The sequence below is a fragment of the Narcine bancroftii genome, chromosome 10, assembly GCF_036971445.1.
Source record: "Narcine bancroftii isolate sNarBan1 chromosome 10, sNarBan1.hap1, whole genome shotgun sequence".
NCBI classification, from domain to species: domain Eukaryota; kingdom Metazoa; phylum Chordata; class Chondrichthyes; order Torpediniformes; family Narcinidae; genus Narcine; species Narcine bancroftii.
In genome coordinates, this window is record NC_091478.1 from 12,316,429 (window position 1) to 12,342,915 (window position 26,487).

At 40.7% G+C, this 26,487-nt stretch overlaps 2 protein-coding genes across 8 annotated transcripts in view; one reads left to right on the top strand and one right to left on the bottom strand.

Moving 5' to 3' along the window:
- Positions 1–932, top strand: part of mcmbp (minichromosome maintenance complex binding protein) — a 38,825-nt gene extending 37,893 nt beyond the window's left edge. For all 3 annotated transcript variants that reach the window (XM_069899870.1, XM_069899868.1, XM_069899869.1), the window contains exon 16: positions 176–932. In XM_069899870.1, coding sequence (XP_069755971.1) covers positions 176–302 — 127 coding nt within the window. In that variant the 3' untranslated portion in view covers positions 303–932. The remainder of the gene's footprint in view (positions 1–175) is intronic.
- Positions 933–4,879: 3,947 nt separating this feature from the next.
- inpp5f (inositol polyphosphate-5-phosphatase F) overlaps positions 4,880–26,487 on the bottom strand; it is a 153,380-nt gene continuing 131,772 nt past the window's right edge. For all 5 annotated transcript variants that reach the window (XM_069899864.1, XM_069899863.1, XM_069899865.1 and 2 more), the window contains 8 exons: positions 24,418–24,546; positions 23,047–23,164; positions 19,361–19,559; positions 17,610–17,681; positions 17,384–17,457; positions 15,752–15,880; positions 13,077–13,164; positions 4,880–7,122 (listed from right to left, as the gene is read on the bottom strand). In XM_069899864.1, the coding sequence (XP_069755965.1) occupies positions 5,979–7,122; positions 13,077–13,164; positions 15,752–15,880; positions 17,384–17,457; positions 17,610–17,681; positions 19,361–19,559; positions 23,047–23,164; positions 24,418–24,546 (1,953 nt within the window). In that variant the 3' untranslated portion in view covers positions 4,880–5,978. The remainder of the gene's footprint in view (positions 7,123–13,076; positions 13,165–15,751; positions 15,881–17,383; positions 17,458–17,609; positions 17,682–19,360; positions 19,560–23,046; positions 23,165–24,417; positions 24,547–26,487) is intronic.

Below are 26,487 nucleotides of genomic sequence, written 5' to 3' on the forward strand. Positions count from 1 at the left end.
TTGAAAAATAATTTAAAACCTAATTAAGAGGGGGTGTTACAGCAGCTAAATTGCATGAGAAGTCAGAATTTTACAAGATTTGGAATAGTTTGTTTATCTGACCATTGTTGAGCAATCTAAGCCTGTATGCAATCTTTTTAATTCTAAAGCTGTCTTTTAATTTTACAATCAACAGGTTGGTGTCGCTAAGTGCTGGCCACACCACTTTATCACGCGAGAGGTGGCAGCGAGCCAAGCAGCTGGAAGCTCTTCGCAGAAGTAGAATACAGCAACAAGCTCACGTAAATGGCAATGAACCTTGAGGCCCATTAAAACTCAGAACTTGTGCGCCAGTGGGCTTCGTGTAAATTTACGGCACGAAACATTCCTTCTCTGCCCAATCGCTCAAATTGAGGGGGGGGGGGGAGGATTGTAGACCATTTGTACCAATTTTTCTTATAAAAATTTCTTGACCAGCTTTAATTCAAAATATTGCTTGTACTGAAATCTCTGCATTTTAGTTGAATAACATCATTCGTGAACATTCCTCTCTTACAGGCTATTTTTGTAACTTTGTAAACTGCATAACATTGTACGTTTAAAAAAAAATGCCTTTTTTTAAAAAAGTGAAACGAGATTTCATATATAACTTTTGTGTTTTTTAAACTACTGGTTGGGGTGAGTACTCTTGACATTTGCACTTCTAGAATTAACCTTTCAGTTGATGCTGGGAGCCACAAGTGAAGCAGCTTGTTTATACATCACAGCTTTTGAGTGTAGATAACTGTTTCATTAATGATGGGTTAACGTGCATTAAAGTGGTCCATTATTTACTATTTTTTATTAAATTGGACCTTGCTGGGAATTTAAAATTACATTCTGTCTTCAAATTCTAACATTTTTACATGTTTGTAAAAAAAAAATTGTTTTTTTTTAAAGACTCACTGAAATTATTTGCCTATGATTTTACTAATTGTAAAATGTAGAAATTCTGATGACTAATGAGCTGAAGTTACTTGTTCTTGATATTTTTTAAAGCTCCATATGAGAAATGGGCGACTGGTAACCAGTGCAAAAGATTAATGGGTTGTAATTCTGCAGAAGAATGTAATGATACTATGGGATCAAAGTGAAGCGGTAAAGCATTTTCTAACATCCCTTTTAATATCCTGAACACTCCAAGATTTTCCTCCAGGTGGACTACTCCATTCCTTAGATCTTGTAGGCAGTGGGGAAATTGGCAATTTTTTTAAACAGCTTTTTTTAGTGCTTTTCTATCAGCAATTAGCATATTTAAACATTCTTTAATAATCGACAAAAAGATAAAATCCTGCACCTCAGATCACAGTAGGCTGGGTGAATGCATTAATTGCATGACATGTCTTTCTCCATTTTCTCATCCTTTCAAGACTGGAATGTTTTCATCCTAAAGTTAGGGCTTGATCCAGTCATTCCTGTCTGCCAAGGTAAGACAGAAGATTTGAAACAATTTTCCCCGGTCTGTCTCATCATGAACCGCAAGGCCGAACATTCAACCCTGCGTCTATCGATGAAAAAGAATTGTTCAGCAGACTGGTCAGTACATCCCACCTGCAAGGTTTGCTGTGGTCCACATCCAACTAAGTTTAATTATAAATGTAGAGACCTGTGGGATAATTGTCTTCCAGTTTAAAGGCTTTTGAAAAAAGTGGAGTTTGTCCAAACAATATGAAAACCCTTTTGGGCACTTGAGGTAAAAATACCTCATAGCCTCTGACCAGTTTTATTTTAATTGGCCGTTTGTTGAAGAGATGAACCCAAGAATGTTATCTCAAGTTTTTCGTGTGGAGAACCATATACATTCTGCAGTTAGATTCCAAGAATTTCATCTAAAGTCATGTGCAAACTTGTTTTGGAAAGTTTTTTTAAAAAGCTTACATCCGTGCAATCACCAAATTGGAAGTGTTGCAAGAAACTGTACCATGAGAGTTTTCTTAATTCTTTACCAGGACTGAGGGCCTTGAATTATTGGGATAGGCTGTGTGTGAGTGACTTATAAAGTCACAAGGGACATGGATAAAGTGAATCCTCTGCCTTTTCCCCAGAGTTGATGATTCCAGAATTAGAGGGCATAGGCTTAACAAGAGAGGAGAGATTTTGGAGAGACCTGGTGGGCAACTGTTTCACTAAAGGTTGTGCATATCTTGAATGAGCTGCCAGAGGAAGCTGTAGAAGTAGGTTACACTTTCAGCATTCGAGACGATTGGACAAATGGAAAGGCAGGGAAATGGGATGAGCCCAAATGCAAGCTTGGTTGGCGTGGACAGTTCTGTACTATTGTACACTTTCCAAAAGGGAAATGATTTCTAGATGTTTTCTAAGATTTGTGTAATCACAACTGTAAATCAATGAAATTAAAACTTTGAAAAAAAAAAATTTGGGTAACAAATAGATTATAGTGAATAATTTTTGATTATTCATCATCTGGAATTTTGCTGACAAAGGCAGCATTTAAACCATATAACAATTACAGAATGGAAACAGGCCATCTTGGCCCCTCTAGTCCACACTGATTTAAGTGAACTCCACTAGTCCTACCTACCTGCTCCCTGTCCATAACCCTCCAATCCCCTCACATTCATGAAACCTTCACTTAAATGACAAAATTGACCCTACTGCAATCACCTCAGCCACCACTCTGAGTGACGCTTCCTCTCATGTTACTCCTAAACTTTTGCGCCCCCCCCCCAACCCTTATGATCCCTTATTCCAATCTCACCTTCTCTCAAGGGGAAGAGCCTATTCACACCTACTCTGACTACCTTCTCATAATTTTAAATATCAAATCCCCCCCCCTCAACCTTCTACACTCCAATGAATATAGACCCAGTCTACTCAATCTTTGTATTCCAGATATTGCAATCCAGGCAACATTTTAGTAAATCTCTGCACCCTCTCTACCTTATTGATATTCCAAATTTGGCCTCACCAATGCCTTGAACAGTCTCAACATCACCTCCCAGCTCTTGTATTCTATGATGCTTTGATTTATTACAGCCAGCATACCAAAAGTCTTCTTTACCAACCCATCTACATTAGAATCCACTTTCCAAGATTTCTGCATTCCTCAATCCCCTTCCTTTCACATTTGTCCTGTTTTGATTATTCTTCCCAAAATGAACACTTAACAAAATGATCCACATTAAACTCCATCTGCCACCTTTCAGCCCTCTTCTAAACAGTCCAAACCCTTATGCAGTCTCTGAAAACCATCTCCACTATCCACAACTCCCCCTATTTGTGTATCTTCTGCATATTTACTAACCCAATTTACCACTCCATCATCCAAATCATTAATGTAAATGACAAACAACAAGGGACCCAATACCGATCCCTGAGGCACACCGCTCGTCACTGGCCTCCATCCTGACAGACGGTTGACCACTATGACTGGCATCTATCTTCTAGCCACTGTTGAACCCATCTGACTATCTCAACATTAATACCTAGCATCTGAACCCTCCTCACCAACCTTCCAAGTGGAACCTTATCGAAGGCCTTACTGAAATCCATTTAGACTACATCTACTGCTCTACCCTCATCAACCTTCCTAGTCACCTCAAAAAATGCAACAAGATTTGTCAAACATGACCTTCTCCTCACAATCCATGTTGGGTGTCCCTGATCAATCCCTGCCCCTCTAGATCCTTATACATATTATCTCTTAAGAATACTTTACATTAGTTTACCAACCACTGACATCAAACTTACTGGCTGATAATTGCTGGGCCTACACCTTGAACCCTTTTAAACAGAGGAACCACGTCCCTAATTGTTTTCCCAAGATGCTAGCAAGTTGCCGCTTTGAACTTCACTAATACTGTTGGAAAGTGAATTTCAGGAATTAGACCCAGATGTGAAGGATAGTGTACAATTTAGGGCTAAATTCACATCAGATACTCAGATTTCCACTCAAGGACAAGCAATATCTCCAGTACAGTTGCAACACCAGCATCTAACGGCAGAGAAAATTGTTCATATGTCTAATTTGGAAAATACAGATTAATGGCAAACCAGTTACTTACCACCCAGTCTCTCCTCAGCAGGAAGAGCACTCACCAGTTTACCAGCAATAGCACATGGCTCAAGTCATGGAATATCCACTTTTTGCAGCTTTCCTGGGATGAAAGTCTATGATGGGAGTTTTGACTTGGCCTGGCCTGAATGTTTTCCACCGCATCACAGCCCAAGTTTTAAAATCATCAAGAATACTACACAAGACAGAAAAAATTATTGAAGAAGCAGTTAATGATTAGACTTTGAACCAGTCCTGAGGGCTTCCATTTCCTTCATTAAAAGCATGAATTTTTTTCCCATTTCCCGGTGAATCGACTTTCACTTGGGCTCTGACTGGTACGGGGGAGGGGGGGGTGGGCAATTGAAGTCGAGGCTTCAGAATTAAACAGTTGGCGTCGCACTAATTGCAATGCTATTTTAATCCACCAACTATTACACTTCATTTTAACGCCAGCGACCTGCTGTCAGTTTGTTCTCCCTGTGTTCGTCTGGGCATCCACCTGGGAAACTTTAATAAATACATTTTAAAAATACATACCAGATATTTTAAAATATGGTATCAGAAATTGATGCTATGAATGTATTTGGGCAGTAGGGGCCGGAAGTGCCTGTAACTGCAGTATCAACAATTTTTTTTTTAATTAAGAAAATTAAACATACAATTTCAAAATGGCTGGTGAGTACTTCTAATAGCTGACATCAGCAGTGAGGAAATAATCTTCACCTCGAACATGGAAGAGATGGCAGTGTTTTTGCATTGTCATTAGTCACCCAAAGTACTGTCTGTACCTGCTTCAGCCGATTCGTGTTGCCATGATTGAAATGTGCAGTAGTTTCTGTAAGAAAATCGAATAATATTTTGGCAGATTGTGGGGAGGGGGTGAGAGATTGTGGTTAGCCAAAATGGTTTGCTGTGATATGCACAAAATTAGGAAAACAATAGATCGCTTCAACTTTTTTATTAAAATAATGTTCATCCCTCCTCTTAAAATACACTGGAGCATATCTACTTTTGTAGCATGTGCATTTTAAACACCAACAAAACCACAGTGACAAAACATGAATAAATAAACATTAAAACATTTAAGTTACAATACCAAATGTTTTTTTTTAAAACAAGAATGGACAATTTACCTAGAAATTCTCTCGCATTAATGCTGATATTGGGGCACAGTTAAGACCATGAGGAACCTGCATGAGATTAGGTATGTTTACAGTCAAGCTACAGAACATTTATGAAAAACCAGGGGTACTATCTATAGGATTGTACTAATGCTATATCAGATTCTAGTCAAACTTTTCTCAGGCACCCTCACCACATACATCTTAACTTTAATGATTATCTTGTCTCTTAAGAGATTGGAAAATACTTAAAGTTCAGCTTTCTAGAATGCTTTTACCTGTGAAATGACCATGTGATATTCAAGCCTTTCCAATGAGACTCGAGCTGCACAGGGAGATCCATAAAATGAATTTTTTTTTTAAGTATTTCGTTCATTTGAAGGCTTTGTAAGTCGTCATCAGTTAAGACAAAAAGGGCAAAAATGCAGCTCATTATCCACCAACTATTACACTTCACTTTAACGCCAGCTGACAGTGAACTCCTAAAGTCTGTGGAATGGCAATGTGCACAACTCCTGGCTACTTGGATAAAACTAGCTGGAACAAGGCAGGTTTGGGCCTATTGTCATTAACTGGGATAACATTGCCACCTGCCTAATACGTACTACAATAATTAATATTGCACATTGGCCTCAGTAGTCAGTGCTCCAGTAGCTGAAAAGATCCATTACCCAGGTTGTCTGAAAAGCTCAAATTCCATCATTATTTGTTAAAGACTATATAAAACTGCAGATATATACAGTTTATTTTTTTTTAAAGGACTTCTGGTCTTGGATCATAATTTAAAATATTTCCTTTAGTCAAAGTTACAAAGATCAGAGCTAAATCTGGATTATCCTTGTCTGGCACTGAGAAAACATATCTTTCAGCTGGGGGTGTTGATCTTCCGTTAGATTTTCAGGGGTGCGCTGGACTTTTGCCACTGCAAAATTTACCCCCTGGATCAGTCCTGCCTGGGTCATGCTTGCCACTTGGACCATTGAACTTCGAATCTTAGCAAATGGTGAAACAGCCCTGCTGCCTACATCATCTGGCTGGGAAGGAGTTGTGCGTAACCCCACCTCCCCGTCAGGTAGATTGGACGTACAGGCAGAATTGTCACCTATCGGTTCCACTGAAAGGAAAGGTAGAATAGAGGTCGCTGAGGATACCTCCAGCTTCGAGGGTCTTGATAAATGCATCTCAGTTACTTCTGGTTTAATGTTAAACGGTGATTGTAAGCCACTCTTGCCTTGATTTTGCTGCAAAACAAGATGTGCAACACAACCTTCCAGCGATTTATGCTGTGCATCTTCGACAAACTGGTGGCAGTAGGCATCGATAGGAGTGTTGAAATCAACAAGAACATCTTCACCATCTGTTGGTGCCTTGTCGAAAGGTGGGACATTAATAGTGACTTCAGCTGTGAGTTCAGGATTGTTCTGAGTTGAGTGGGTTTCTGAAGCATTATGTGAAGTACTAAAATCGGTGCTGCCAATTGAATGTGATCGACTGCCTAACCGTGAATGAGGTCCTGTGGCAACAATACCACAGCTGGGAAGCACGTAGTCGCACTGCCCTACACCTTCAGAGTCTGAGAGCTGGCAATCTTCATCCGATTTGGAATTGGAAAGAAAGCCATCAGATTCGTAAGAGCCTGTGTCAGAAGAGATCTCAATATCTGAATCCGTTTCCTCTTTAGTCACTGGTGCAGGGGAGTCCGAGCTGCCCAGACTACTGTCCGATTTCCACAGATTCACCCGCAGATTTGGTTTTAAGAAATTAACCTTCACATCTGGCTTTGAGAAGTTGCCAAGTTTGCGCAAATTTCCAATAGTCACATTTGATTTGGTTTGCTTTACTTTCTGGTTAAGGGAGGAAAACTTGTTAATAAGGAAGTTCTTGCCTTGGGTTAGGCTTGTATTGCTTGAAGACTGACTTTTAGATTGGATACCAAGGATGTCTTCATGTGGTTTACTGCGTTTCCTGCAAAATAACGTTGAATTCATTTACTTGCCTTTGAGAAGTTTTAATTATTTTTTAATATTAAATTTAGATATTTTGCACGGTAACAGGCCGTTTTTGCACGGTAACAGGCACAAGGCTGTGCTGCCCAATTACACCCAATTGACTTACAACTTCTGGAATGTTTTGAATGGTGGGAGGAAACTGGAGCCCCTGGAGAAAACCCACATTCTAACCCCGGTTGCTGGTCCCTGTAACAGTGATGTACGAATTGTGTATTACTTAAAAATAATTAAATGCTTCATTACTTGAACCCAAGAGAAAACTAGTGTAAATGCTGATTGAAATACTTTGTACAGCATTAGCATCCAACCTCTTTCAGCTGTGAGTTAGAGGAAATTACTGGTGCAACCAGTGAGACCTGCTGAATCGAGCTATTTCCAAGTGAGGAATAATTAAACAACATGGTCAACCTGTCAAATGTCTGCTTAAGGTAGTTGTCAACTTGGCAATAAACTGAGAAAGTGCCTCACCTTGGCTTTAAGGAGTGACTGGCATTAAACATTGCTGTTCTGTAATACTTTCTACCTTTCAGGACAACATGTTTCTAAGGAACTGAAAAGTAACCCTCTTGAAAAATTACTGGTGCAACCTGTGAGACCTGAAACTTGATGCATTTCCCAAGCAGGTTATTTTTACTGGAAAAGATAACCAAATCCTCACTTCATTCCCACCTGATACACTTACCCGCAGAGGAATCTCATAACTCAGTATTTATTTAGTGAGAAGAGAATCAAATCAGATGCTAAATTAAATAGTGAAATATTCTCAAAGCTCAATTCTCAAATATGCCAATTAAAGAAGTGGGTTTTATTTTGATATCTTGGCTTATCATTAGTGGAAACTGAGATCAGAAAGATGAACACCATCTGTCCGGTCTGCTTTTACGTGTTCAAAGTGTCTGTTCCTACTGCTGACGGGGTCACCCTTCGTTCAGAAAGAGGAAAACTATCTGTCCAGTCTGCTTTTACGTGTTCAAAGTGTCTGTTCCTACTGCTGACGGGGTCACCCTTCGTTCAGAAAGAGGAAAACCATCTGTCCGGTCTGCTTTTACGTGTACAAAGTGTCTGTTCCTACTGCTGACGGGTTCACCCTTCGTTCAGAAAGAGGAAAACCATCTGTCCGGTCTGCTTTTACGTGTACAAAGTGTCTGTTCCTACTGCTGACGGGGTCACCCTTCGTTCAGAAAGAGGAAAACCATCTGTCCGGTCTGCTTTTACGTGTACAAAGTGTCTGTTCCTACTGCTGACGGGTTCACCCTTCGTTCAGAAAGATGAAAACCATCTGTCCAGTGCTCTGCTTTTGATGTTGTTACACCATGGCTCCATAGATCAAAACTCACCTCTCTACAAATGTAAAATTTCAAAATCAGTGACTATGAAATGCTATCATTAAAATAATTTACTCACAAAATGCACCCGATCATCAAAAATAATAAAATTAGCAATTTGTACTTGATATTAAAAACTGCCACAATTCCCAGGGACACTCAAGAGTATATGATCTTTGAGTAAAATTTCGAGACCAGCGCATTTTCTAAGTATTTATGAGTTGGGGACAATGAAAACCAAGAATAGAGGTTGTCCTAGAAACAACTTCATCGTTACATTTTACAGATGACACTAAGTGACATTTTACTTTAAACTATTTAAAATTTTAAAGCCTGGCCATCACTTTTCAGGCTCCAATTTCTTCTCACATGTAACAAGAGTTTTAAGTAAAATGTCACTTAGAGTCATATGTAAAATGTCACGATGAAGGACGTAGTAGAGAATCCAGAACAAAACGTCAATTCATCAGGTAGAGACCATGTTTTTAACTTCTATCTCAGAATTTGCTGTAAAATGTCACACTTCCCAACTCCACTAAAGAGATCAATTATGGAGCATATACTGTAAAAGAATGATCCAAGAGGGTATTCCAAATAAAATAAAGAACAAGGTTCAAATTAAGAATAGGTTCTGGAAGCTCTTCAGGCCGTGACCAATACACAATATCAACTGAGTGCTGATGCTATTATTACATGACAATAATGGAACCTTCACCGTTATAATTCGGGAGGGGAGCTGGGTTGCAAGGTCCTTCTGGAAGCACGAATTGAAAGACCCCCCAGGTAAATTTCTGTCCCTACATATCCCTGCTAATTTCAAAACCTTACTTCTCCAAGTGGGAGGAGCAGTCAGCATAACACTTCTTCGGTGCCGGCAATCAAGACTGAGGTTCCATCCCGCGCTGTAATGAGTCAATATACTGCCCTGTATTCGCATGGGTTTCCTGTAGGTACTCTGACTTCCTCCCACTGTTCAAAAACGTACCAGGGTTGTAGATCAATTGGGTGCACAGTATTTGGGTGGCATGGGCTCGTGGGCCAAAAAGGCCTGTTACTGTATGTGTAAATTTAATGACCCCAAAATCAGAGACAGTACACATGGACAAACTTCAACTCCTACCTGGTTATCAGCAAGAGTAAAGTTAAAATCCTTAGGCATATAAAACATGACCAACTGCTAATGTACATTTAAGTCACTATTTCAAATTACCCAGATGATATATTAATTGATATCAAAAAGCACAAAACTTCAAAATAGTGACCCATTAACTACAAGGTGAGCCAGAAATTTGTAGAAAATGCAGTTTAGTCTCACTGATTGACACTTTTTACATTAGTTCGAATGAAGTAAAATGTCCCAAGATGCTTCACAGAACTATTATCAAACAAAATTTGAAGTTAAGGCTGAAAGCAACACAGCCAGTGGAGGCAAGATTAAAATCTTATCTGCAGGAGGTCAGAAGGTGAATGAAGGTACTGGGTGGTTAAAGGGTTGGCGTAGAGTGCAGAAAGAAATAGGGAGTTGTGACTCAACAGATGGACTTTAAAAAAGCAGATGAGAATCTTAATGAAAAGAAGCCTTGCTAAACATTATGATGAAGCAAACTTTTCCAACTTTTAAGTTTTAAAGCCTCGGCATCACTTTTCAGGAGAAAATGTACTTTGTAAGCAGCCCAGCGAGTCAACCCATACAGTGAACAGCAACAAAATCAATGCACAGAGTTGGCATGGAGCAAAGGCAACATTATCTTACTGACATGATGTGCATTCAAGGGTCGGACAACAGCATGAGGAAATTGTCCTTGAATTTGGATGTGCCTGATGGATGTCACACTCTGTAACCTTCTTCCCGATGGGGGAAGGGAAGAGAGGATGAGTCTTAATATTTTGTCTGCTTCTCTGAGGCAGCGGGAAGTGCAGAGGGAGTTGACAGAGGGGAGGGGGTTTTGTGTGGTGGTCTGAGCTGTGTTAAGATGAGCTCATTTGTATCTTCTGTAATAGAAAGACAATTGCCTTAGCTTGGATCAATTACTAGCTAGAAATCAATGAGCCAAGCATTCACATTTGAACTGGATAAAAATCAACGGGATGATTTTACAATGACTTCTGTCCAGATCCATAATCTAACACCAAAGTGTGGAAGGATTGGGGTGATAGGGCAGGATGTTTTGGCCTGAAAAAGTAATGTGAAGCATCGAGAACATGAGTTTCCCATCCATAAAACTAATGGTCAGTCATCCTGCCAGACATTACCTGGCACAATTTCACATTAAGATTAAGACTCCAAAATGCAGCAAAACTCAGAAATACAGACAAACATCAAACACTGAAAGCTACACTTTTGATTCCAAATTGGAACTTGGCCGGGGAAGTTACCTTCATGGCATTGAGTTTTCAGCCAATGAGTTTATAAGCAATGAATAGAGAATAAATCATGGCTAATCACATCACATAACTTCTCTGGTTGTCAACCTCAGATTTAAGTTTAACAACTGACTAAACAATGGTCCCTGACAGAAGGAATTCCAAATTTCTTTGACCTTCAGTTTCCAAACTTTAATTCTGAAAGAGCTGGCTGCATATTTTTGGCTATTCCCTTCATCCAAGTTTCCCAGAATGATGGAAATATCACTCTAGTTTACATAAGAATCCTGTACATTAATTTCTTAAACTATGAATTCCAAGGAATGCAGTGCCAGTTGGTGGAATATTCCCCTACTCCTTGGAATCCAGACATCTGCTACATTGGATGGCCAGAAATTTACCCACACATTCTGTAAACATTAATAATTGTGGTTTCAGGAGATAATGTTTTCCACTTCTTTCCATGTGGAATGGGTCCAGCACAGCTGTCACTGTAGAGCAGGACTCCCTCGACTGCACAACCCTTTCCTTTGTCATCTCCAGACCTCTTTGTATCCTCCCAAAAACTTGCAAAGAAAATGCTGAGCAAGCATGTGGACCAAAGTGAAACACGGAAATCTGTCGACACCGTGATTGAAGAGAGAGAACAAAGCTGGGGAAACCCAGCAGATCAAACAGTGTACTCTATATAGCAAATATAAAGCAACATAACCAATGTTTCAGGCTTGAGCCCTTCATCGAGGTGTGAGCAAACTTTAGGCAGGCGACTGAACAAAATGGTTGGGGGGGGGGGGCGGAACGGCCCAGTCCCACAAGCAAGAGCTAATAGATGGATAAGGGAGGGAGTGCACACCAGCAAATGGTGGGGGAAAGACTGAATGGAGAGGGAAAGGGGTGGAGAGCTAAAGGAAAACAGACAGAATAGGAAAAGTATGGACAATATTGTTTACATGATATTTTAAGAACTTGATACATATAGCAGAAACACAGATATTAAGGAAGTTGTCAAGGAGCATGTAGACAGAGGAACACAGAAGACAAACCATCAGGATCAGATCAAGTGTAGAATGGGCATTTCAGATCTAATGGCAGTGGTGTCTTTCAGAGATTTGATGAAAATGTTTCAGTTCATATGAAGAATTTGGATAGAATGTTTGAGAGCGGTTGATAAGAAGATGGAGACACGTTATCTAAGTAGCATTGAGGCTTCAGTGGAGAATGGTTAGTATTGCACTTTGGAATGAATAATGAAAACTCATTAAGGAGGGGGGGGGTGGATTTGGATTGCTGTTAACTGACTTATTTGACAATGTACAAAGTGGAATTGAAATCAAGATGAATGGATAAAAAAAGTAGATTCAGATGATTATACACTGAGTGCTTTGCATTGTAGGGGAACTATCCATGGGTCATAGGGAAAAGGCAGGTAGGTGGAGTTGAATCCACAGTCAGATCAGTCATGATCTTATCGAATGGCAGAGCAGGCTCGAAAGGCCAGATGGGCCGACCAATGTTCCTGATGCTAACAGTGGGCACCAATTACTACAGAAAAAAAAGCTAACCAGAAATAAATACTTGATATTCATAAAATGGTATCATAAAATCAGAAGTTATAGCTGTGATCATTCAGATTGGAAAAAATATTAAGAGACATGTCAATGAGATACGAGTAGCCTTGCCTTGAGAACAGAATAAAAATGCTTCCTCTGAACAGAGAACAGTGACAAGGTGCATACCCGTTACAAGGGTCCACCAGAGAGAGGCATCGAGGACCATATTTTACTGTAAAGAGCTCCTGACAAAATTAATGAAGATCTTGTTTAAAAATTTGTTAATTATTTTTTATCAAACTGGTGGTGTGCACTCCCTCCCTTATCCATCTATTAGCTCTTGCCTGTGGGACTGGGTTGTCCCCCCACCCCCCAACCATTTTGTTCAGTCACCTCCCTAAATTTTGCTCACACCTCGATGAAGGGCTCAAGCCTGAAACATTGGTTATGTTGCTTTATATTTGCACAGGTAAATTGTGAGTGGATATGCCCATTATCCAGTTACACTTTCCAAAAAATAAAACTCTTTCCCTTTTTATTAACTATGATGAACGTTCAGCAGGTCACTCTTTCCGGACCAAAAACACAGAGGCACTTCAAATTAGCCCATTTTCCTGCTGTGCAACTGCCCATTAAAACAGGCAACTCGAGCAGGGTAGAGAATGCCTCACCTTTCCAACTTTTTCTCCAAAATTGGCACATGTATTCCTAGTCCCTGCTTTGTAAGCTGAAGCATCTCTGCAATGCACTGAAGGGTGTCTGCAAATCAATTAAAGACAATGAGCATCACCCTGTTCTTTACAAAAGCATTGATTTCTAGCCCGCCAAGCAATGTCTTTCCCAACCGTACATCATTCATACACAGTGTGAGCAGCGACAGTTCTAGGTGGATGGACAGAAATCTTTGCTTCACAAAATGAAAACTCATCTCAGTGAATTTGACGTCTCAATACACGAAGCGGAAATTATAGAACATGTAATCAGTTCAGGTGAGAAACACAGAGCATCTCTTTTCACCCAGTCTGACTTGCGCAACTGTAGTTTCTCACAGAGGCCCAAGTGAGCCTGGCCTCATCCAATGTCCCTGTGTGGACAAGAGCAGCAGTGGACAGGAATTCTGCAATAAACTCTCTAGGCCAGGGAAAAAAGGAGCAGTTTCCCATGCTCCACTTCTTGCATCCTCAGCCAAGATAAATGCTCATATCACATGTACAGATGAAAAAATGCAATCCACGTAGTCCAAGAACACAAATTCACTCAATAAAAATGGCCACGCAGCTGGAGTTGGCCTATCATCAGTGGTGCTACTGATGAAGACCCGCGGAGAGTGGGGAGCAAGGTCTCGGTGCTCCCTGTGGGGTCCAAACACCCCCAAATGCCATCAGCTTCGTACAGGCTTTAAGCAGCCGGTTCAACGAGGTGGTTTATTTTTTTAACTCCCACAAATGCAAGGTTTGGCCCAAGATGGCAGCGCCTACAATCGGCTGTGGCCACGAGGGGTTACAGACTCTGGGGCAGGAGAAGGCTGGTGCAGGGCACCAGAAAATGGGGAGAGCATCCACCATTCGAGAAGGAGAAGCAGAGGAGATGACCCATGGGACAGTGATCACGGCGGCAGACCAACCAGGGGCTCTCTGGCTGAAGAACACACGAGAGGCGAGCTGCTGGCAATGGCAGTCGAAGGACTCACACCAGGCCGTAGACTGCTGGATACAGGCTCGAGACTAACTGGGATGCGAGAGGGCGCCAGAGGCTTCCTGATTGTGTCAGGTGTGCATGTGGGTTGCTCTTGGTTTGGACTGAAGACTCTGTGCCTGGAAGTGAAGCTATAGATATGGACTGGGGGACTCTACTTCTCTTTGTCTGACTGTAAGGGGCGTTGGGAAGTTTTTACTGACAGCGTATCTTTCTCTGGCTTAAGGTAGACTAAAGGAAATTTCTTGTGCTATCACATTTTCTGCTTTATTATAGGACAACAAATTAATCTTGATTAATTCTTGACATCGCTGTGCAGGCGATTGGAAGGCAGATGGAGCTGCCACTCCATGCTGGCATCTGAACTCTCAGCCTGTGCAGGAGAGCCGTGAATTCATGAACTTTACCCTTAATCAAGAATGCTACCAATCCAGATCTCTCTCACATCATTAAAATAAGTGAGGATATCAGCAGGGAGGGGGGGAGGCTGTCAAGGAGTGATGTTAAGATCATAAAGTTCTCAACATTAGTTGTGAGCCAAAGCTATTGTTACTAAAATACACAATTTGATTAAACAGTTACAAATTTAGGGTTGCTGGGATCTGATATTTTTAGTCAATATTAGTGGAAACAGTGGCATCACTGGGGGGGAGGGGGGAGGGGGGGTGCAGACCACCATCAGACACCAAAATGACTGTCTATAAAATTTTTGTGCAGTGTTTTATTTTTTATAAAAATATCCCTGTAGTTAGTTGTAACAACAAAAATATTTTTCGTAAGCCCAGCTTACATGTATTAATGTACCTACGAGGCTAAAACTCAATGCTCATTTACTTTTTGAACCTTCTAATGCGCTCCGTCCGGTCAGAACTATCATTATTACCCAATTACGACGACGCTTCGAATCACGTGTTTCCATCTGCACGCGCTACAGGCATTGGTGGTTGTTCTCACTACTGCTTTACATATGATATTGTAATTTAAAGGTTAATTTTAATTTTGCGAGTAGTTTATCTCACTACATTTAAAACATTACTAAGGATTCTGAATGGTCTGGTACGGGAGGAGGTCCATGGGGAGGGGGTTGACATCCACCCTCCTGAGGCCACTGAGTGGAAAACCTGACAAAAATTTAACCTTAGGCATCAGCATCTCAAGCATTCATAAAACTCTAAGAACTTTAGTTTATGTCTGCTGTAGAACTGCATTTAATTGCATTTTAATTAAATGCCCGATGCGGGCAGCAACCTCCTTTGAAGAAGACCGCAGAGCCCACCTCACTGACAAAAGACAAAGGAGGAAAAACCCAACACCCAACCTCAACCCACCAATTTTCCCCTGCAACCACTGCAACCGTGTCTGCCTGTCCCGCATCGGACTTGTCAGCCACAAACGAGCCTGCAGCTGACGTGGACATTTACACCCTCCATAAATCTTCGTCCGCGAAGCCAAGCCAAAGAATTAAATGCCCAAGGGGGAGAGGGAGTTATTGTAATGTTCAGTCTTCTACAGAATGATGTGTAATTAGGAATGGTGAACAAAACACTTTTGACTTGCACAAGTTCCCAAAACTCACACACACAGCTGACACCACAACAATAAACAATGAAACCAGCTGAACAGCAATTACTTTGAAATGGAAGAGCCTTACCTTTCCCATCCTCCTCAGGGTTTCGAGTCACAGCTCTCAATGTGTGAAAGTATCCACTATTTCCATTGTGATTGTAATGGAGTCTCATACAATTAAACTTGGGCTTCCCAAAAAAAGTGGGCTCGGGTCCTTCGTTTAAAAGAAGCCATGAACAAAACTGTAGTTTCATCAATGCAGTTTCTAATTATTCACAAAACCATCAATTATCTTGCAATAACATCCTCCCAGTCTTAAAATAGTCTTGCCAGAATAAAACCTGAAGCTTCATAGTAACTTAGTGCTTGGAGTAGACAGGGGAGTCAATCGTCTCATAATTTGTGAAGTGTGTCCGGGAAAGTCTTCTGAAGCATTCATAGATTACCCTTGCTCTGTGGAAATGAGTCTGGGAATTTATTTGATGGATTTGTGGGGATGGCAATTTCAATGGAAGAAATTTCAATTTCAATGGAGCTCTCAAAGTTGATCAGGAGTGTTGGTTTGTTTCTTGTGCTTGGTTGCAGTTAAGCTAGAAAGGGTACCTAAAAGATTCACAAGGATGTTGCTTGGTTTGGAAGGGTTGAGTTGCAAGGGAGAGATCAGAATGGCTGGATCTTTTTTTAAGTTGAAGAAAATGAGGCTGTGATTTAATCTGATGGATGTGTACGAAATTGAGAGGCAGAAATTAGATAACAGCCTGAGTCTGTAGTCTAAACATGGAAGAGGGAGGAGGTTTAAAGGGGACCTGAGGGATGTGTTTTCACAGAGTAGTTGGTGTCTCAAATGAACAGTTAGAGGTGGTGGAGGAGGAAGAATTGGTCACAGTATGAGGCATCTGAACTGGGACTTGAAAGAGCAAAGCATAGAGGGATGTGGAATAAATGCATTCAGGTCAGAATAATAGAATTTTGCATGATATTCAACATGGGTATAGTGGGCCAAAGGGCCTGTGTTTATGCAATTCAACTCCTTGACTCCAAGGACCAGCAAACAGGCAAGTCAGAGATGGGAAATAGGATCTCCAGCCCTTCGTCCAAAGGATCATGCACCAATTCACATTAAATGCTGGTGTATAGGACAATACCCAAAACTTTTAAAAAGTCACCTTAAAATGGGGTCGTCTTATTCGCTGGGTCTAAAATCTGACCCTTGACCCTTGTCTCAACACCACTGCCATCTTCCCGCCAGCTCCGATGCAATCTTGAGCCTATCCTGTTAGTTATATCAGCATTCCTCCTGCTGGGTCCATCCGCCCAGTCCGACTGACGCCAGGCTTTAAATGGTTATTGCAGGAGCTGACGGTGGAGATTTTAAAAATTTGCTCATAACATTAAAACTTTACAGAGTAATTTGGTATTGAAATATTGTGATTTGCTTTTAACAGCATCCACTGGTCAGCAGTAAATTTCAGATTTTTTTTGTGTGGGGGGGGTCATATACAAAACCTACATTTTAACTGGAGGTTCCTATACAGAGTTGTCCTAAACACTGGCATAGATAGTATCTCCATTTTATTCTCCCCCCTTCCCATCAAGATTGGAGAGTTAAGCTGCTTGCCAATGGAAGGGAACTGAAATACTGGAAATTGCTAAATATTTATACATCCCTCACAAAAAAAACCCCAGTGAGAATCAGCCAATTTCAAACCTAACATACCAATTTCAATTCTCTCCAAATCCTCCAAGCTCAGCCTCTGATACTGGTTCACTTTGTCAACTTCGTCATCGTAGCTGCCAAGAGAAAGAATGTGCAGGTTTAGAAGCTCACGAAATGCACAAGGGAACCACGGAACAATATCGCTCGGTGCAGTTCAGTCATTTTTGGATTTTAACAGCAACTGGAAGCAATGAATGAATTTCAACAAAGCTGGAGATCGACTTACTATGCAACATAGTAGGCAGAATTAGAGAGGAGGAGGAGCACGTCAACATCTCTGTGGGTAGCGTCAATGAGGCTGCAAAAGAATAATTTTCAAGCAATACAAATTAATTCAAACGCGAAATATAAGGCTTTTTTTTTAAACACATTCATTTGGCTTTGTGAATGCTCTGGAAGATAGCTCACAGCAGGAGTATTCAAATTAGAATTTTAAAAATTATATACTTGCTTTCATTCATAAATAACACCTAAAATAAATCAATTCTTCTTATCTGAGAGTGAATATTTCCATTGGCCAAAGGGGCAATGGAACCCCACCTTTATCCCCCAAACTACTTGCTTCAGATGGGGCTCCTTCCAGACCAGCGGACAGCAACACCGTCATTAACACTCACTAAAGTGTCCGCTGAGAGGGAAAGATTAACACCAGAGACCTGTTCCTGCCCTGACACCTCCCCTTAGCTGCTGAGATCCATTCCAAGTGCATGTAAAAGCAGGGCCAAAATTGCACTAATGGCTCAAGCTTTTCATTAAAAATAACCAAATAAATGTTTTTATAGAGGTTCTTCATCAGACCCTACGAGATAGCAGCAGACTTACGCCATTCGGCCCATAGAATCAGCTCTACCATTCAAATCACGGCTGATGTGCTCTACCCCATTTTCTTGCCTTTGCCCCATAACCTCTGTTGCCTTTACTAATCTACTTCTGCTTTAAATATACCAATGACTTGATCTGCCCAGCTGTCAGTGGTAACAAATTCCATATTTATAAATTTTTTCAATATTTTTATTAACATTAATATTTCACATCCAAAAATACAGTACAACTCTGATTAACCAAAATCAGATTCTCCAAAATCCTCATTTATCCAATTTTTATAAAATTTAGGAAAAACGAGAATATCCGAAACAAATCAGAAATCCTCACAGGTTGAAAAAAAAATTCACTCGACATAAAATTACAACACTGATTGTCCTCATTTCAGGGAACTCCCTCCCCCTTCTTTCCCTTCCCCTACTGATTTTTCTCTCCAACTCTCCCTCTCAAACTGCGCATCAATGTCTCCCAGCCACAAGTGGTCGGAAGAATCTCGTCCCGGCGTCATCTAGGAGGGTAATCTCCCAGGCAGGATTGGTGCAGATGAGCAAAGGGTGGGCATGAATATGGGCAAGGAGATCCAAAGAGCTCATGTCTGTGCTGTGGTCCCTAAGAAGGTGGGTCAATGTACACAGGACAGATTTACCTACTAAAGATAAAAATCTTCGTGGATTGTTAACACTCAAATCATCAAAAACTATTCACTATATTTGATATGCAAAGGATTTGAAAGTTGCTCCTTCAATTTCATGGGTGAGGAAACAAAATTGCAGTGCGGGGAAAAAGTTTCTCCTGGAATCTCAGTAGGACTACTTGGCTCATAAACTAGACATGTCCAAAATTCTTATTTTCATTTAAAAAAAAACTAATACATTTCACCCTCAAGATTCACCAAAATCTTTTCAGCACCTCTCTTTTCAGGAGATAACCCATCCTCAATATTGTTCCAAGCACACAGCAAGACCAAGTGATAGAGCTGAAGGTCACTTCCAACCATCCAAAAGTCAACTTTCAGTGCTGTGTAGATTAAACAGGTTTAGATTGCTGTGCTTCTCGTTTCTACATCTCATCAAGAACGACAGGTTGCAATTCATCAATATTTCATTTCTCAAAGTGAACCAAAAGTGCCGGTGGGTGTATTCTGTGATTACAGACCTTGGGTCACAGTCTATCAGAGACCAGCCGCCGTGGAATTTCTCAGAGTCAGGTAATAGCAGTTTCATGTAATTTTGCAAGAGGAAGTTGATCTGCTCCTGGTGGCTCCTGTAATTCCTTTTGTGCAAAGCTTCATGCTCTTTCTCCTTGCTGAAGATGGAGTAGAGATCTTCAGTCACTGGGATGCCCTGCATTGGATCTAATTAAACAATTGCATTATGAACAACAGCAAGTATTTTTAAAACACAGCGCAGACTCTATTAGAAAGCACACACAAGGATCTGGAGAGAAAAAAATCAATTTTCATCTAGGAACAATTTACAGTATTTGCTTGATTCTAATGTCAAATATAATCATTGATGGGCTAAATAATAATTTTTTTAAAGTATAGAAAAATGCTGTAGGAATAAATAAGTCTCTGACTAGAACCTATAAAGCATTTGTATAATTGAGCATTTTCCTTCCATTTTTCCCCCAATGAGGTTGAAAAAAAAAACTTCACAAAATATACGGCACAGGTTGAAAGTACAAACAGTCCCCTCTCAAACCACTGCTTGGAGGCTGTCATTTACAATGCAACAAGCTTACAATAAAAATGTAACTGTAATATTCCATCAAAAATATGTTAATGCACCTAACGGAAAGATTATTTGATGGAATAGCAAAAGCAGAGATTATTCTGGATTTGTTGACCCACATCCTTCAACCCCCAGGTCTGCCTTACACCTCCAGCTGATGCATTATTCTCCCCCCAGTCCATCAAGCCACAATAGATGTAACATTAAATTTTAAATATTTTAGTAATAGATGTCTCCGCAACTGCAGAGTAAGATAAAATGTGGAAGAGTACTAAACTGAGGAAGAATTGGAGCCAAAAATCCCAATGGATGCTGGAAATCTGGGGGGGAAAAGTGCTAAAAACAGACGGCCGACCAGACAGCAGCTGTGGGGAGAAATCATGGACCCTTTACCTGGACTGTAAAAGTGAGAAAACTATAGTTGCATGGGTTGTGAAGGAGAGGGCAGAGAGGGTGGGGGCATATCTGCTTCGGGTGCAGAGCAGACTGGTCTTGTTAACAATTTAATGTAAAAATTGTTGGATAAAATGGAATAAGAAGTGACGAAGGTTCAGCCTCATCTGCAGAGGGGCTACAAACAAAAAGGACAATTACCTCAATTTTTAAAAAGTCAATAATAAATGCCAAGTGTTGCAATGTGGAGGGCAGCAGATGAAGTGCTTGCCCTGGAGCATACACTAGGCTTCACAGGAGTAACGGAGTCCACAGACAGACACTGGGAGTAAAGTGTACATTGAGACATGAAGCAGATACATGACTTCCTGCCATTTGCTACTTCAATCCGTGTCCCTCACCCACTCTAACCTCAGTCTTCTGCACAACTCCAACCACTGCAAGCTTGAGGGGCAATACTTCATCTTCCAGCTGCAAATTTGCAGCCCTCAGGCTTCAATATGAAATTGAATTTCAAAGAACTTTCTTTCTCAATGTGGCAATACTTTCGAGTTTCAAGAGGCTTCGTTTTCTTTTTTGTCTTCTGCCTTTGACAACCTTTTTTTTATATAAAAAGAATTTGTTGTAATGTGAGCTGTTTTGAAAGTGTGGCTGGGAGGGGTTCACTTCCTCCTCTTCTTCTTCTTTACTTCCTGTGTCTCTTCGATGCTTGTGCACAGGAGAATCGACAGAGGAAGACAACAAGCCTCTCTGTGGGTGTATATGGTTTGGTTGCTCCAGATAAAGTTGTTCTTTCGAGCTTGAAGTTGCCGTGTGGTTCTTTCACAATGTACAAGTTACCACAGAAAAGGTACCTTGATAACTTTGATCTGCACCCGATCAAAGGCATCGTCCCTTAACCCCACGTCCTAAATCCACAATTTAAAGCATTCTCACCCCCAAATTGCCCTTGACCCAAAACACTGACTGTTTCTTTCCTCATGCTTGCTACCTAACCTCAACGAACTGAAGTACTGTGAACATTTGTTTCAAAACCAAAAGTGATTGCTTGGGACAGCCATAAACTTAGAACCAGGGCAAATAGATTAAAGCATTCTCACCCCCAAATTGCCCTTGACCCAAAACACTGACTGTTTCTTTCCTCATGCTTGCTACCTAACCTCAACGAACTGAAGTACTGTGAACATTTGTTTCCAAACCAAAAGTGATTGCTCAGGATAGCCATAAACTTAGAACCAGGGCAAATAGATGCAGGGTAAAGGATTAACGGGTTCATAGTGGGATGAGAAATTTTTTTAAAAATTTAGAGTTGCACATTCAAGGAGCTCCCTATTTCGAAAGGAGCACGGGTGTCTCGTTGCAGAATATATTCGAGGCATTGGCTGTTTTTTTTTATTTTGAGAGAAATCTAGATACAAGGGATCGTGCAGAAAAGTGTCTCAAGGTAGGGGATCAATCATGATATAATGGGATGACTGAAATAGGATGGAGGGCCCTGAGTGCTGGAAAAACTCAGCATCTGTGGAAAGAGGCAGAGTTAATATTTCACCTCGGGGTCCTTTCATCGGTTTGGGGTTTTTTTAAAATTTTGTTTAACCCGCTGAGCATTTCCAGCACTTTCTGTTTCAAGTTCAGTGTTCTCACATCTACAATTCTTCGATTTTCAATTTTCCTGAAGTGTCTTGCTGACCACTCCTGTTTCTAGTTGTCCTGATGACTAGATTAGTTAATTGTAATCAGGCACAGGTTACCAGATATTCTTGTGTTCTACCATACTGCCACAATGGTCAGAAAATAGGATTCACAGCAGTGACCAGTGACAGGTCAGTGCTGTTGGACACTTGGCACCTGTTGGCTGTAGAAATATGACCCAAGGCTGGATTACAATCATTGTGTGGCTCCCATGACACCTGCACAACTTCAACCAGAACAAGTCACTCAACTTTCCAAAAATCACTTGGATCTGAAATTGCAATGTGGGTAATGAAGTGGCAATTCCTACCTCAACCCCCAATACTGTGATCCATTATTCCCATGGACTTTAATAAAAAGTTAAGAATTTTGTACCTGATCATTTTGCATCCAAAATAGAAATGCATTATACTTTGCAGCTTTTAAATTACACTTTGTCCCAGAGCTCATTTCTTTACTTTCTCTTTTTATTTGAATATTTTATTTAAAAATTTTCCATGCATGTAATTAATAAACTTTTACAAAGACAAAATATTCATTAAATTTAAAATTACAATGATGGTTTCACCCCACCCTTACCCTCCCCCCCTTATATCCCCCTCCCTCTGGGGGAAAAAAAACAAATAAAAAGATATAAATGTAATATACAGTGACATAAAATATAGAAAAGGAAAAAAATAATTTCCTGGATTGCATAAAGGGTCGGTTCGCCCACAGGGGCCCTTCAGTATTTGTACAACCATTTTTGGGGAAGAAGATTATTACAGGTCGGACGTTCATTTTTACCCCTAAATTTTGCATATACGGGCTCCAAATTTGTAAAAAGGTAGGATGTTTATTTCTTAAATTATATGTAATTTTCTCCAAAGGAATACAACTTGGAATTTCTACATTCCACCTTCTTTACTTTCTCAACAAGAAAATGAAAGGCTGACCCAGAGGAAATCCTTGGGTGTGGGATTTCCTTTATTTTTTTATTGCACATCATCATACAAGGCTCCGTGTTGCAATTCCATCTCTTACCTATGACGGCCTGCCTGTATGCATCACGGAAGCGATTGAGGTAATACCGATTGGCAGAGTTATAACCATCTTTCATCATTCCGGCCAGCTTCCGCTCTCCAGTTCTTGTAAAGTCACCCTGCCGTTAAAAAGGACCGTAAGAACATAGAACCTGCTCAAGTATCAGAATGGGCGCTTAAATGGTTTTGACAAACAATGTTTTGAATTTTAAACGTACAACTCTGATGTTAGCTGTCTTTTCAAGCTCATCTAATCCTTTCTGAATTACACCATGAGCAACCGCCAAGATTTATTCTCATTCGCATTTAACTCTGCTGTACAGAAGATAAAGTGGCAGGTGTAAGATAATAAGAATAAAAATGTAAACTCGGGTGTTTTATGACTTGGGCCTAACATACACCAGAATAATGATGGATCTGATATTCTACCAGTGGTGACACTAAGCCTCAACATAGGGTCAAGACCCAAATGGTTGACTAGTTTCACCCATGCTGACCTCCTCCAGCTGCTCTTTGGTGTGATTACCCTCAATTTTTCTTGTACCAAGATGCACAGAAAGCTGCATAAGTATTCTTTCTTTTAAGACTGCACAATAAACAATGCCATTGGGGAAAACTTGGCCTTCAAAGCCATCAGTTATCCCCCTCCACAACATTGTTCCCATTTTCCTGGATCCAACATTCATTGACCTTCAACATCAACTCTTCCCCTCTCCAGATGTTACCTGGCCCATCAAGTAACTGCAGAGATTTGCACATTTAAACAACTGATCCTTATCTGCACACTGCTTCGTTAAAACAAGCAATTTCTCATTCCCCTAGAAGCTTGGATAACCACGCCGCCACAATAATTCTCAAGAGGCCAAAGGAAAGCACGGATGCCAAGCACCATGAGAGGTTTTGGAAAAGGTTACCACTTTTTGTAGTAATACCGCAAAATTATTTTGGGCTGGTGGGCTGGAAGGGGCCTTTTACCATGCTGTATATCTAAACTGCCTAAAAAATGTATCCTTGGAGATTTGCAGGACTTGTATTTTAGTACATTTTTTGCAGCTCCTCAAATATCTGGCAGCAGTGCGCAGAATTTACTGCAACTCTTCGATTATTTAAACCGAGGAATGGGTAGGATCTATTTTTCAGAAAATTCAGTGACGTGTGTGACATTCCCCTCAAGTCTGGAGGATGAACAGCGACAACTGCAAGGGCCAGTTACATTCTTAACCAACATTCACAACATGGTCAAACCCTCAAATTATCCACACAATTTCTGAATACAACTGATTGAATGAAAACAAAAGTTACCAAGCATATTTCCACTTGATGCCAACCAAGAGCAAACACTTTTCAAGCATTTGAGCGGATTGAATCTTACCTTTAAAGCAGCTGTCCCAGCATACTGCCTGCTAATAGCATCTCCATTGTTGGCCCACATGATCTGATAAATCCGATAGCATTTCTGAGGCAGTGGCTGTTCAGGTGGCATCACTCCCAGTTTCTTCAGCTGAGACAAAATATCGGAAGCAAATTTAAGATAGACAACTATTTATGCTCGTGCAAGTGGTGACATCACATCCAAAAAAAGGTACACCACTCACAGTAGATTTAGATTCCACAAGAGTCTAGACCAGTCCCTAGGCCATTGGTGCTCCGTGATTAGTAAGGGATTGCTCAAGGTGGGAAGGGAAGGTTGAGAATAGCTCCTCTAGACCCAATTGTTACTGAAATATTTTGCGTGAGAAAAATTGTCATTGGCCCTTTGACCTTGCACATAACGAGTCAATTAGGTATGATTAAAACACCCACTAACCCTTACTAATCACAGAGCACTTATAGCAAAGGGAATACTTAAAGTGGTATGTGAGTGGAAAGAAAAAGGTTGAGAACCACTGGACTGGACACTGCATTGCACAAGGCCATTAGTCTGTCCGATAAACACAAACTACATTTTGGTGGGAACGGAAAGAAATACTTCCTCATCTATGTTCACTCCAGAGGAGGATTCCAGCATGGAACTCCAGAACGCACTACAACTGCAAAGATACTGGTATTGGTCGTCTTAAAATGGATAAATCTCCAGGACCTGATGGTATACATTGGAGGGTCCTGTGGAAGGGAAAGGAGGAGATTGCTGGAGCTCTGTCAGAAGCTTTCAGGCCTTCACTGGCCACGTGCGAGGTGCCAGATGACCAGGGGATCACCAATGCAGAACCTTTCTGGAAGGGTTACAGAGATAAGCCAGGTATTTTGGCCAATGGGTCCATCATTAAAGATAGAGAAGTTACTGAGGCAGGATTGATCCAGGCTTGAAGTGGCAGGGAGTGATCAGTCATAGCATAACTTTAAGAAGTCCTGTGATACTAATTTCATTTAATTTTTCAGTGAAGTGGCTAAGCTTGGTAACATTTGACAAGGTCCCATTTGGAAGACTGGTCCAAAGTGTAACAGTCTATGGAATTCAGGGCAAGTTAGAAAATCAGATCTGGAAACGGCTGGGTGTCAGGCCACAGAGGGTGATAGTTGATGGCTGTTGCTGGGAACGGAGGTCTTATGAGCAGCTAATGCACTGTGGCAATTCCACCTCCCCAAAGACAGAGAGAGTGAATAATTTCATTCCATCTATCGGAAACAAGTGTAAACACTCATCTCCAGGTGGAAATAAAATGCGCCATTTATGCAACCAGAGTCCTTCGTAGGAGTGTTTAATACCTGGCTTGACCCTGTTATCCTTCCAGAAAGGTACTGCATTGGTGACACGATTTAATGGGACAGCCTGGTAAGTGCAACACTGTTACAGCGCCAGTGAATGGGGTTCGAATCCGGTGCTGTCCTTAAGAGGTCTGTATATTCTCCCCATTTCTGCATGGGTTTCCTCCCACCATTCAAAAGCATACCAGGGGTGATGGTCAATTAGGTGTGATTGGTTCATGGGCTGAAAAGGCCTGTTACCGTGCTATATGTCTCAATTAAAAATTAAAAAATGATAGAAGGAAAAAGAAATACCAAAGGAATACAGAAGGAGAAGCTACACAATTATACAAGAGTAAATGTATTCAAATTATAATCAAAAGTACAAGCTCAATGGAATTGCACTGGCAAACCAGATTTGTACTGATGACAGCTTAACTTGATTTTAGAAATAATTTCAAACATCATTTTAAATCCAGACTGAACATTCCCTGTCTGTCTTCCCAAAATGCAACAGCTCAGATTTCATTGAATTCATTACTTTCCAGTCTTCAGGGTCAGGATTGCTTGGATCTTTATCCAATAGTTCAGGTACAATGACATACCTAACTTTGTGTATTTCACCACAATCTGCACTGATCAGTTGTCAGACAGGACACATTAATTTAAGATATTGCTGTCAGTACTGGTAAATTATTTGTTTTGCTTAGGATTGATTCTCCAGCTTGTATTAATGTCCTCAGTCAATCCATGGAAA